The sequence below is a fragment of the Nerophis lumbriciformis genome, linkage group LG10 (genome assembly GCF_033978685.3).
Source record: "Nerophis lumbriciformis linkage group LG10, RoL_Nlum_v2.1, whole genome shotgun sequence".
Taxonomy (NCBI): Eukaryota; Metazoa; Chordata; class Actinopteri; order Syngnathiformes; family Syngnathidae; genus Nerophis; species Nerophis lumbriciformis.
This window is the reverse complement of record NC_084557.2, coordinates 34,236,477-34,249,394: the sequence shown is the minus strand read 5'-3', so window position 1 is coordinate 34,249,394 and position 12,918 is coordinate 34,236,477. Positions and strand designations below refer to the sequence as shown.

Sequence of the window (12,918 nt, the reverse complement as noted above, 5' to 3'; positions counted from 1 at the left end):
AAAACAATAGAAACTTACTGCTGGGTAAAATAGATTATTTTACCCAGTTCGAGTTATGATCATCAATGTTAAGATCTAAATTAATATAATATTGATGTTATGGATTGTATTTTGTAGCTGAGATTCTTGTAGGATCACCACTAAAGAAAAGACGGCAGCAGTACTTGGGAGGTTCTTTTGTTTTACAATTTCATCTCCGTGCGAGCAGCAATGTTGTCAAGTGTGCCAGAAAAAACAAGCGCACACTTCTGGCTTTCACAATAAAATTGCTGTGCGTTACATCCTGTCTGACTGCACTGACAAAAAAAGAGTCCTAAAATAATAACTTGCATATTTACTCTTATTGTTTTGCACTTGAAGAAACCTAAATGCAATTTGTAGTGATAGAATGTAGCAATAGAAGTACACTTTGACTTGCAACATTTTCACGTGAAAATCCTTTTCTATTTAAAAATTGGAATTTTGAGACTTTTAAGAAAGTTTAAACTGTCTGATGTTGTTGATGGTGAAAACAACGTATATTAGAAAATACATTGTAAAAGATTTGAGACATTTTCAATATTAAAGTGTAGATCGAATTGTGATTCATCAATTTAGATCGAAATTTAATCAATTTGAAAAATATGCTATGATACCCAGGCTTTCATAGATGCCAAACCATCTTTTAAAAAATACATCAGTAAGAAGTAGTAGTAATATGTATGCTTTGCTTGAATAGCACACTATTTTGTTGGTGGTTAAACATTGTTGTCGTTTATCAATTTGGTTACTATTACAGGAGCGTGAACGGGAAAGGGATCCTCGAGAGCGTCACAGAGATAGAGAGCGAGAGAGAGATCACCGTGAGAGGGAGCGCCGACAGAGGGAACGAGAGCGGGAGAGAGAGCGGGAGAAGGAGCGATTGAGGCGAAAAGAGGAGTGGGAGAGAGACCGGATAAAGCGAGATGACAAGGATAGACCAAAGATGCGTCCGCCTCGAGACATCCGTGAGAAGAAAGATGAGAACAAACTCAAACCACAGTCACCTTTAATTCTGCCACCCAAGTAAGTAACATTTCTGTTCGATTAATGTCTCATCTTCATAATGAAGGAAGCAGCTACAACACCATATAGATGTAGGGTTGGGTACAGAAATCAGTACTTTTATAGGCACCAACCAAATTCTATCAGTACTCCAGAATATCGATTTTTGTCAAGTCAATGTACATTGAACCTACAGGCCATGCTCTCTTAGCACACAGTGACATGGAAGTGTTTTCATGGTGCTCTCTGGGACTGCTGAACAGAGTAGGAGGCTTGCCAAATATAACAAATGAAAATAAAGGGGTTTCCTGTCACTCATGCTTTGAACAAACTGTGCACTGTAAGTCAAATTTCTTGTGCGTTTAACATACTTGGCTTGTTTCACACTTTTCATTTAAATTAATCTTTAAAGTGCCACATTACAAACCAATAAAACAGATGAAATACTAAGACTAAAACACTGTCAGTGATGTATAAGAGACACAAAACATGCAGAATAGTGGGTTTTCTAACAGTCTGTATTTATTTTAGTTATTTAAAAAAATTACTTGGTCAAAAGATTTCAGTTTGTGTGTATAAGTACTTTTTGAGCAGATTCAACAATACCGCAATAATAATGATAACCGTGATAATTCTGGTCACGATAACCCTGAAATTAATTTTTCTTATTGTTCCATTCCTCGTCCAATCCTCTTACAGACACATATTCAGTAATGAAAGGCATTCGATGACTGCTTTTTGGCTGAGCCGGTGTGGCGTGCAGCAGTGTGCTCCAACTCTATATCTTAATCATCTTATTTACACAACAGCATGTAATTTCTGTCTACGTGGTCAGGTGTTAATCATTTTGCGTGTGGAGGCGTAATTGCATTATCGAAATGGCATGTCTTGATTTTGACTTTGTAGACAATTTTAAGGCTATGAAAGAGTATGAAAATGTAACTGAAAGAATGATCACATTTAGTCAGCTACGTTGCACACGGTCTTGGAATTAGGTAAATTTTTTGTGTAGTTGGGTTTGAATGTTTTCGGCCAAGCAGCATTCTCCAGCGCAGACTGGAACTTCTGAAACTTGTCTTTCCTCAAGGGGGAAATTTTATACTTTGATTATTTTGGTGGAAACCTAGACAGGTTTTCAGGTAGTCCCTTTTCAAATTTCCTCTGAATTTTAAAAGTTTCTGAAAACATTTTTGCTTTGGAAGAGGGGGTGTTAACAAACTCATGGGTGCTAATTCTCTTCAATTTTAAGTCAACAGTTGTTGCTGTCTCACTAAGCTTACTGAAGCTTACAAATGTGTGTGCTTTGTGGGTGGGTATATAACGAGTCAGTGGGGATCTGAATTTTTTTCTAATTGGTTTGCATGTTCTCCCCGTGACTGCGTGGGTTCCCTCCTGGTACTCTGGCTTCCTCCCACCTCCAAAGACATGCGCCTGGGGATAGGTTGATTGGCGACACTAAATCGGCCTTAGTGTGTGAATGTGATTATTGTCTGTCTATCTGTGTTGGCCCTGCGATGAGGTGGCAACTTGTCCGGGGTGTACCCCGCCTACCGCCCCAATGCAGTTGCGATAGGCTCCAGCACCCCTCGCGACCCTGAAAGGGACAAGCGGTAGAAAATGGATGGATGGATGGTTTGATGATCAAATACAACCAAATTCATTTATAATCTTTGATGCATTATTTGGCTTTGTTGTTGTTGTTGTGTCTCTGTTAAAATATATTTACCATGAAATTATGGACTGATCATGTCCTCCTTATAAAGGGTTAAACTTACAAAGTCAGTAAAAGATCAAATAATACAGCCCTACTGTACAGTGTGTGTCCCCGTTAATAAGAAACATTTGTGTTCATTTGATTACTGGCAAGTTTTTGCTGAGATTGGTCGTGAAAAGGGATGAAACAGAATGGAAATTTCATCAGTATTACCACTTATGGCATTAGTCAGTTCAGGTCAGAAAATGTATTTGAAAAATGTCCATGTACTTGTGGACACACAGTAAAGATGTTTTATAAATTACATAATTTGAAAATATTCTGAGTTTTATTTGGAAAATTTAAATAAAAAATATCACTATACATTTTTCTTTGCAATAATCTTGAAACCACTAATATAATAAATAAAGCAGTTTTTGAAATGTTGCTTGAATGTCAATGTAGATGGACTAATTCAGCAATGGTATTGACTTGAATGACATCAGCAAATTTGATTATTTATAAAAACTATAATCTCTTGCATAGACAGTTAATTATCTGTGTTATTTAAAAAATACCTTAACATACTTTAATTTGCATTGTTTGTATGGAGGTCAAATATTTTTACAAATATATGCTTCGCAAATAAAGTAAACTTGATCAGCTCGGGATCTTTCTGTGTGGAGTTTGCATGTTCTCCCCGTGACTGCGTGGGTTCCCTCCGGGTTCTCCGGCTTCCTCCCACCTCCAAAGACATGCACCTGGGGATAGGTTGATTGGCAACACTAAATTGGCCCTAGTGTGTGAATGTGAGTGTAAATGTTGTCTGTCTATCTGTGTTGGCCCTGTGATGAGGTGGCGACTTGTCCAGGGTGTACCCTGCCTTCCGCCCGATTGTAGCTGAGATAGGCTCCAGCGCCCCCCGCGACCCCGAAGGGATTAAGCGGTAGAAATGGATGGATGGATGATCAGCTATAAGTAAAACAAAAAGGGCTTTTAGCTCTTTTCATGTTGTCAAATTACGTTGGTAGGGTGAGGACCCTTGCTCTACATTCTCACAAATGTGATGCAACAGTGTTTGCTTTAACCCTTTCATCAATGATCTTCAAAGTGCTCATATCACTGATTATGCATTTCTGGAATCTTCAAGTAAATTAATTATACTTGAAGCACTCTATAAACATCCTCGTCACCTGTTGATCACCTTATTTCATCTCATGAGGCCTGAACAAATAAAACGCTTTGTAACTAATTGCTCTGGGGCTAAAAATAGCTTGTCAAGATTCTATTTTTAGTTCTAGTGTCACAGTGAGTGGCGTCATCTATTTGTGCTTACAGCACCACTGTGGAATGTCATTTACTCTTCCTGAGCAAAAAGATGCCACACACATGCTGAGAATGAGATAATCGCGTTCCTTTGCCTAATTTGTTTTTAATTCTTCCTTGTTGCGTTTAGTTTAAAGCTTAAACCTGTAGCTGCTCATTTTGTTTGAAAAGCATTGACTAAGCACATTGTAGTCAACCTAAATATCCGTAAAGGCTTTAAAATCCAGTATTTAAAGCATCTGAAATACAAAAGTGGGAATCACCCAATGCATTTTTATTTTCACCAATATTTGGAATCATGCTTGTTGAAATCTTTACAAAAATTAAAACTCAGTTATTTGAGGAGTTTAACTTATCTTATTAACCTGCTACCTGGTAAAAATCAAGTAAAGTATTTTTGCATATTTTCGATTGAAACCCTTTTAATTTCTAAAAGCTGATGTTCCATGGCACTAGAAATTCTCTCAACAGGGTCCCAGGGACCCCATCAAGTCATAAAAATGGGGTCCCACAGTAAATTTTTGGGGTCCCACTTTTTTGTAAATGTTTTGAAAACAAATGATACATGTATGCATTATCCTGTTATATCTCACATTCTATATTTTGTTTTGGAAAAAGGTTGTCATAAACATTACTTAATTCATTAAAAAAATAATGCAAAAGATAACAAATTGTTATGCATATGTAAATGTATTCAGTTATAAACATTCATTCACTTTCTTCTTTCCTTCATGGATCTAAACTTTACCGCCGGTAGTTTTTTCTATAATTGTATTTAATAAGTTGCAGGTGTATTTATTTCAGTATAAAAGTGTAAAAAGTTGTTTGCTTCGGTCATGAAATGATGATAATGGTGTGCCAGGGCATACATACATTATTTATGTAACGCTTAAATCTCTAGAGTCTACATCAACTTCAGATTTATCTGTCAATTCTAAGTTGTTGTTTTTTGTTGTTTTTCAAAGTGGAATATTTGATGTGAAGTAATCAGAGCCTTGGATAGGTCAATAATTCATAAAAACATTGATATTGATTCAATATTATGTTTTGAGCAATGACAGTTTTAAAGAAAAGAAAAACAGCTTTGTTTTATTAGTCAACATTGCAACTTTTTCTAAATTACATTTCACCTGGAAGCTTTTTTTATTCCACTTTTGTTATGTTTTTATTTATTTTAATAGTATTTTTAGATTGTGCCGTGGGCCTTTAAAACATTAGCTGCGGGCCGCAAATGGCCTCCGGGCCACACTTTTGACACCCCTGCTATAGATTATAAAAAATTTAATCTGATACGTCTAACGATAAAAAGCAGAGCCTGGCGATGCAAGCGCGTTTATCATAGTGCACAGTCAGCATCTCTGCTTCAGTAAACAATGACGGTTATGATGTCAGCGAAGCGAGCGACACTTGCTAACTTGTCAGCCACTTCTCCAAGAAACTCCTTTTCAACACTCCTCGCACATTATCACATCAAAAGGCACATATTTTCCTCGTTTGTTGACCGGCAAAGTATGTTTTCGGGGTAGAGGAGTCTGGTCGGGTGCTGGTTAGCTTGAAGCTAACAGCTAGCCTGTCTCCATCCTTGAACGATGTCGATCCTGCGGGAGATAAAAGTGAAGTTTCCATGGATTCACAAAGACTAATACATATATGTTGTCTGTGTCTGCGTGCTTCCATCCCATCCATCCAATTTCTACCGCTTGTCCTATTCGGAGTTGCGGGGGGTGCTGGAGCCTAGCTCAGCTGTATTCGGGCGGAATGCGGCGTACACTCTGGACAAGTCACCCCCTCATCACAGGGCCAGCACAGATAGACAACTTTCACATTCACACACTAGAGCCAATTTAGTGTTGCCAATCAATATATTCCCGTGTGTGTGTGTGTGTGTGTGTGTGTGTGTGTGTGTGTGTGTGTGTGTGTGTGTGTGTGTGTGTGTGTGTGTGTGTGTGTGTGTGTGTGTGTGTGTGTGTGTGTGTGTGTGTGTGTGTGTGTGTGTGTGTGTGTGTATATGTATATATATATGTGTATATATATATGTATATATATATATATATATATATATATACATATATATATATATATACATATATATATATATATATGTGTGTGTATATATATATGTGTGTGTGTGTGTGTGTGTGTATATTAGGGATGTCCCGATCCAGGTTTTTGCACTTCCGATCCGATACCGATACTGACCGATACCGATACTGACCGATACTGGCCTATCCGAGCATGTATTAAAGTTTAAAGTTATTTAGCCTACTTAGTTGTCAGAATCATGTTGAAAAGGGTTTTAGTACTCTTGATAACAACTAGCCAGCTGAATTAGGGGAGTTTGAATAATACACAATGGTTGGTAACAAGAAACTGACCTGTTTATTCAAGGATAAACACAAAATAGACAAAATTATACATGACAAACAGAAATGGCATCATTGAAACTAGGGCTGGGCGATATGGCCTTTTTTTAATATTGCGATATTTTAAGGCCATATTGCGATACACGATATATATCTCGATATTTTGCCTTAGCCTTGAATGAACACTTGATGCATATAATCACAGCAGTATGATGATTCTATGTGTTTTGATTGATTGATTGAGACTTTTATTAGTAGGTTGCACAGTGAAGTACATATTCCGTACAATTGACCACTAAATGGTAACACCCGAATAAGTTTTTCAACTTGTTTAAGTTAAATTGATTCATGATACAGATATATACTATCAGATATATACCATCATCATAATACAGTCATCACACAAGATAATCACATTGAATTATTTACACTATTTATAATCCGGGGTGTGGAGGGGGGCGCCTGATGTAAGTGTCAAAAAGACAGCCAAAAGAGTTTGATATGAGAATAAATCTAAAGTTAAAATATAGGGTAGAAATGCACCCATTTGCAGGAAATGTAGTCTTGATTTTCAAAATGTTCTTTCAAGGCTTGCATGTCTACATTAAAACATTCTTCTTCATACTGCATTAATATATGCTAATTTTAAACTTTCATGCAGAGAAGGAAATCACAACTAAAAAAATCACAAATTTTTTCATACGGTGTGAATGTGAAATTTTTTTAATTGCTATGCGCAGAGGACGCAATTGCACAGGCGCGCACCTGAGAGGGAACGTTGGTCACACGGCTGCGCTAGCATCACAGCTAATGTTAGCCGTGCTGCTACCTCTCTGCTCAGGGAGGGCGTATACGTATGTGACGTATGACGTGACAGTATGTGACGTATGACGTGACAGTATGTGATGTGTAAGAAGGTGCGCTTGCTGTCTGTGAGAGGGAGACACAGGAAAGAGTGAGAAGAGCCTGTCGTGTAATGCCAGCAGCTAAAAGCAACTGCGTGAGAATGACCTGTGGATGTGTTGAAGGTGTGCTGCAAAATGCGGAACAGAAATTAGGTAGCAGCAGAAAAGTGGAATGTATTATTTAAATCGGTGCGTTGGAAAACACGGACCGGAGTTTTTTTTTAAAAACTGGATCTGGATCGGCATTTTCCCATGCCTTGCCGATACGCATTTTTTGGCTAATATCGGCGGCCGATCCGATCCAAATATCGGATTGGGACATCCCTAGTGTGTGTGTGTGTGTGTGTGTGTGTGTGTGTGTATATATATATATATATATATATATATATATATATATATATATATATATATATATCTCTATCCATCCATCCATCCATCCATTTTCTACCGCTTATTCCCTTTGGGGTCGCAGGGGGTGCTGGAGCCTATCTCAGCTACAATCGGCATGCATATATATATATACCGTATTTTCCGCACTATAAGGCGCACCGGATTATTAGCCGCACCTTCTATGAATTACATATTTCATAATTTTGTCCACCAATAAGCCGCCCCGGACTATAAGCCGCGCCTACGCTGCGCTAAAGTGAATGTCAAAAAAACGCTGCGCTAAAGTGAATGTCAAAAAAACAGTCAGATAGTTCAGTCAAACTTTAATAATATATTGAAAACCAGCGTTCTAACAACTCTGTCCCAAAATGTACGCAAATGTGCAATCACAAACATAGTAAAATTCAAAATGGTGTAGAGCAATAGTAACATAATGTTGCTCGAACGTTAATGTCACAACACACAAAATAAACATAGCGCTCACCTTCTGAAGTTATTCTTCATTCGTAAATCCTTCGAATTCTTCGTCTTCGGTGTCCGAATTGAAAAGTTGCGCAAGCGTGGTATCCAAAATGGCCGGTTCCGTCTCGTCGAAGTCATCGGGAGTCAGTGTCGCTGTTGTTCTGTGAATCCTGCCTTCCGGAAAGCTCGGACCACAGTTGTGACCGAAATATCTGCCCAGGCATTTACGATCCACTGGCAAATGTTGGCGTATGTCGTCCGGAGCTGTCTGCCCGTCTTAGTGAAGGTGTGTTCGCCTTCGGAGCTGTGTGAAAAAAGCCACCCGGCCTCTTCGCGTAAACTTCCCTTAACCACTCGCTCATCTTTTCTTCATCCATCCATCCCTTCGAGTTAGCTTTTATGATGACGCCGGCTGGAAAGGTCTCTTTTGGCAAGGTCTTCCTTTTGAATATCACCATGGGTGGAAGTTAGCATGGCAAGCTAGAACCACAGTGAAGGATGACTTCTCATTCCCTGTGGTGCGAATATTCACCGTACGTGCTCCCGTTCCACAGTGCAGTTCACAGGAATATCAGTTGCTGTGAAATACGGTAGTAATCCGTGTGCGGATGGAGAGATTGCGTCTTTTTATGAACCGGATTCTTGTCCTTTGTAGGAGCCATTTTGTGGTCTTTACAGATGTAAACAGGAAATGAAACGTACGGTGATATCCGCGCGTTTTTTCTTCTTCTTCCGGGGGTGGGTGGTTGCTTAAAGCGCTTCCTGTTCTATGGGGGCGGGTGCTTTCCTTGGCGGTTGCTTGCGTAGAAGAAGAAGCGCTTCCTGTTCTACCGGGAAAAAAGATGGCGGCTGTTTACCGAAGTTGCGAGATCGAAACTTTATGAAAATTAATCGTAATAAAGCGCACCGGGTTATAAGGCGCACTGTTAGCTTTTGAGAAAATGTGTGGTTTTTAGGTGCGCCTTATAGTGCGGAAAATACGGTATATATATATATCGTATTTTCCGCACTATTAGCCGCACCTAAAAACCACAAATTTTCTCAAAAGCTGACAGTGCGGCTTATAACCCAGTGCGCTTTATATATGGATTAATATTAAGATTCATTTTCATAAAGTTTAGGTCTCGCAACTACGGTAAACAGCCGCCATCTTTTTTCCCCGTAGAAGAGGAAGTGCTTCTTCTTCTACAGTAAGCAACCGCCAAGGTAAGCACCCGCCCCCGTAGAAGAGGAAGCGCTTCTTCTTCTACGGTAAGCAACCGCCAAGGTAAGCACCCGCCCCCGTAGAAGAAGAAGCGCGCGGATATTACGTTTCATTTCATTTGTGTGTTTACATCTGTAAAGACCACAAAATGGCTCCTATTAAGAGACACGCGTACAACGCAGAATTCAAACTCAAGGCAATAAGTCACTCAGTAGAACACGGAAATAGAGCAGCAGCAAGAGAATTGAACATAAATGGTGCGTAGGTAGAGGAAGCAACAAGATGACCTGCGCCACTAAGACAGGGAGACAACGCCGGACGACATACGCCAACATCTGCCAGTGGATTGTAAATGCCTGGGCGGATATATCGGTCTCAACTGTGGTCCGAGCTTTCCGGAAGGCAGGATTCACGGAACTGCTGGACAACAACAGCGACACTGACTCTGATGACTTCCACCAGACGGAGCCGGCCATTTTGGATGCCGTATTCGCCCAACTTTTTAATTCAGACACTGAAGAAGAATTCGAGGGATTTATGGATGAGGAATAACTTCAGAAAGTGAGCTTTAAATGTTTATTTTGTGTGTTGTGTGACATTATTGTTCGAGCAACGTTGAGTTATTGATGTTGCTATTGCTCTGCACTAATTTGAGTGTTACTATTTTTGTGATTGCACATTTGCACATTACATTTTGGGGGTGAACAGAGTTGTTAGAACGCTGGTTTGTAATACATTATTAAAGTTTGACTGACCTATCTGACAGTTTTTTTGACATTCCCTTTAGCGCAGCGTAGGCACGGCTTATAACCCGGGGCGGCTTATAGGTGAACAAAGTTTTGAAATATGCCATTCATTGAAGGTGCGGCTAATAACCCGGGGCGGCTTATAGTGCGGAAAATACGATATATGTGTATATATATATATGTATATATATATATAAGTGTGTATATATATGTGTGTATATATATATATAATGTATGTGTGTGTGTGTGTGTATATATATATATATATATATATATATATATATATATAAAGATGCGCGGTTTGCGGGCACAACCGCGGAGTCCGCGGATTGGGCGGATGAAATTTAAAAAAATTTGATTTTATCCGCGGGTCGGGTCGGGTCGGGCGGTTGAAATAAAAAAAAATTAGATTTTAAATAGATTCAGGCGGGTGGCAGTTAAACCAATTCGGAAATATATATACATAGTTAAATGTTGTTACCCACATACGAAAAACGAGCAGGCACCTGCTGCATATGCCACAACAGAAGAAAAAAAAAAAAGAGATGGACACTTTTACGGAGCGGAGAAGGGACGCCTCGCCGGGGTCCGGGACCGAGGCCCCTACCCCCGAGAGGGCCCCACCGGGAGCCGTAGCTGAGGCGATCTGCGAGAAGGGCCCGACGCACGTGGAGGGTCACCACCGCGGCCACCGCACCGACACCCCGCCTCGTCCGCCTTTGCCGCGGCCGGCGTCACGCGCAGCAGGTAAGCTGCTTACCTGCCCGCCACCCCCGTGGCCGGGGGCTTGTAACAGGGGTCACTCCGCGCGTTCCGCCCGCGCAGCTTACCTGCCCGCCACCCCTGTTGCCGGGGGCGTGTAACAGGGGTCACTCCGCGCGCAGTGCGCTCACGAAAGAGGTGGGGCTCACCCTGGTTGATATAGACAGCAGGACGGTGGCCATAGAAGTCAGAACCCGCTAAGGAGTGTGTAACAACCCACCTGCCGAATCAACTAGCCCTGAAAATGGATGGCGCTGGAGCGTCGGGCCCATACCCGGCCGTCGCCGGCAGCGAGACGCGCTTGGAGGTGCGCTCAGCGCGGCTCCCATATGATTGCGCACTGGTGTGCGTCTGGGTCGTGACAGCGTGGCACGCGAATGTCTGTGCTGCATTGGATCAGTCTCCTTTCTTTAACAGGCAAAAGCTTTATAACCTCACTAATGCCTTGCATCGTCTATATTAGATATATAACAACGGGCGGGTGCGGGCGGGTGCGGTTCTGATCAAATGTTACATCGGGTGGATGGCGGATGGTTGACGACTTTCTGATGCTGTTGCGGATGAAATAATTGCCTATCCGCGCATCTCTAATATATATATATATATATATATATATATCAGAGAGAGAGAGAGAGAATTCTGAAAGATGGCACCTGATCGCCACTGTAACTGCACTTTTTGTCTATACTGCACTTTTTGTCCATTTAGATAAACAATTGTGTTCATGTATTAAATCTAGGGCTGCCAATTATGGCCAAAGTAATAATTAAGATTATTGTTATCAATATTGATATCATGATTACTGATTAAGTAAAGCAGTGTTGGGGTGTGCACGTAATAACATCATGTCATTTGTAATGTCTAATAAAAAGACAATAGATAAACGTTATCAATATATCTAAAGACAAATATTTTTTTTTTTTTTATTCGTTAATAATATCAACTTGTCAGCTTTTTGTCATCACATGATGTCTTTATCTCTATTTTTACATTTTGATAGGGGGAGGTTTCTTTTTTTTTTAGGTTATGTAAATTTCCATCCATCCATCCATCTTCTTCCGCTTATCCGAGGTCGGGTCGCGGGGGCAGCAGCCTAAGCAGGGAAGCCCAGACTTCCCTCTCCCCAGCCACTTCGTCCAGCTCTTCCTGTGGGACCCCGAGGCGTTCCCAGGCCAGCCGGGAGACATAGTCTTCCCAACGTGTCCTGGGTCTTCCCCGCGGCCTCCTACCGGTCGGACGTGCCCTAAACACCTCCCTAGGGAGGCGTTCGGGTGGCATCCTGACCAGATGCCCGAACCACCTCATCTGGCTCCTCTCGATGTGGAGGAGCAGCGGCTTTACTTTGAGCTCCCCCCGGATGGCAGAGCTTCTCACCCTATCTCTAAGGGAGAGCCCCGCCACCCGGCGGAGGAAACTAATTTCGGCCGCTTGTACCCGTGATCTTGTCCTTTCGGTCATAACCCAAAGCTCATGACCATAGGTGAGGATGGGAACGTAGATCGACCGGTAAATTGAGAGCTTTGCCTTCCGGCTCAGCTCTTTCTTCACCACAACGGATCGATACAGCGTCCGCATTACTGAAGACGCCGCACCGATCCGCCTGTCGATCCGCCTGTCGATCTCACGATCCACTCTTCCCTCACTCGTGAACAAGACTCCGAGGTACTTGAACTCCTCCACTTGGGGCAAGATCTCCTCCCCAACCCGGAGATGGCACTCCACCCTTTTCCGGGCGAGAACCATGGACTCGGACTTGGAGGTGCTGATTCTCATCCCAGTCGCTTCACACTCTGCTGCGAACCGATCCAGTGAGAGCTGAAGATCCTGGCCAGATGAAGCCATCAGGACCACATCATCTGCAAAAAGCAGAGACCTAATCCTGCAGCCACCAAACCAGACCCCCTCAACGCCTTGACTGCGCCTAGAAATTCTGTCCATAAAAGTTATGAACAGAATCGGTGACAAAGGGCAGCCTTGGCGGAGTCCAACCCTCACTGGAAACGTGTCCGACTTACTGCCGGCAATGCGGACCAAGCTCTGGCAC

General features: G+C 41.6%; 1 protein-coding gene across 1 annotated transcript in view; it reads left to right on the top strand.

Moving 5' to 3' along the window:
- The window catches only part of zc3h18 (zinc finger CCCH-type containing 18), a 73,162-nt gene that overhangs the window by 19,481 nt on the left and 40,763 nt on the right, over positions 1–12,918 (top strand). Inside the window, exon 9 of the mRNA XM_061969770.2 lies at positions 779–1,044. Coding sequence (XP_061825754.2) covers positions 779–1,044 — 266 coding nt within the window. The remainder of the gene's footprint in view (positions 1–778; positions 1,045–12,918) is intronic.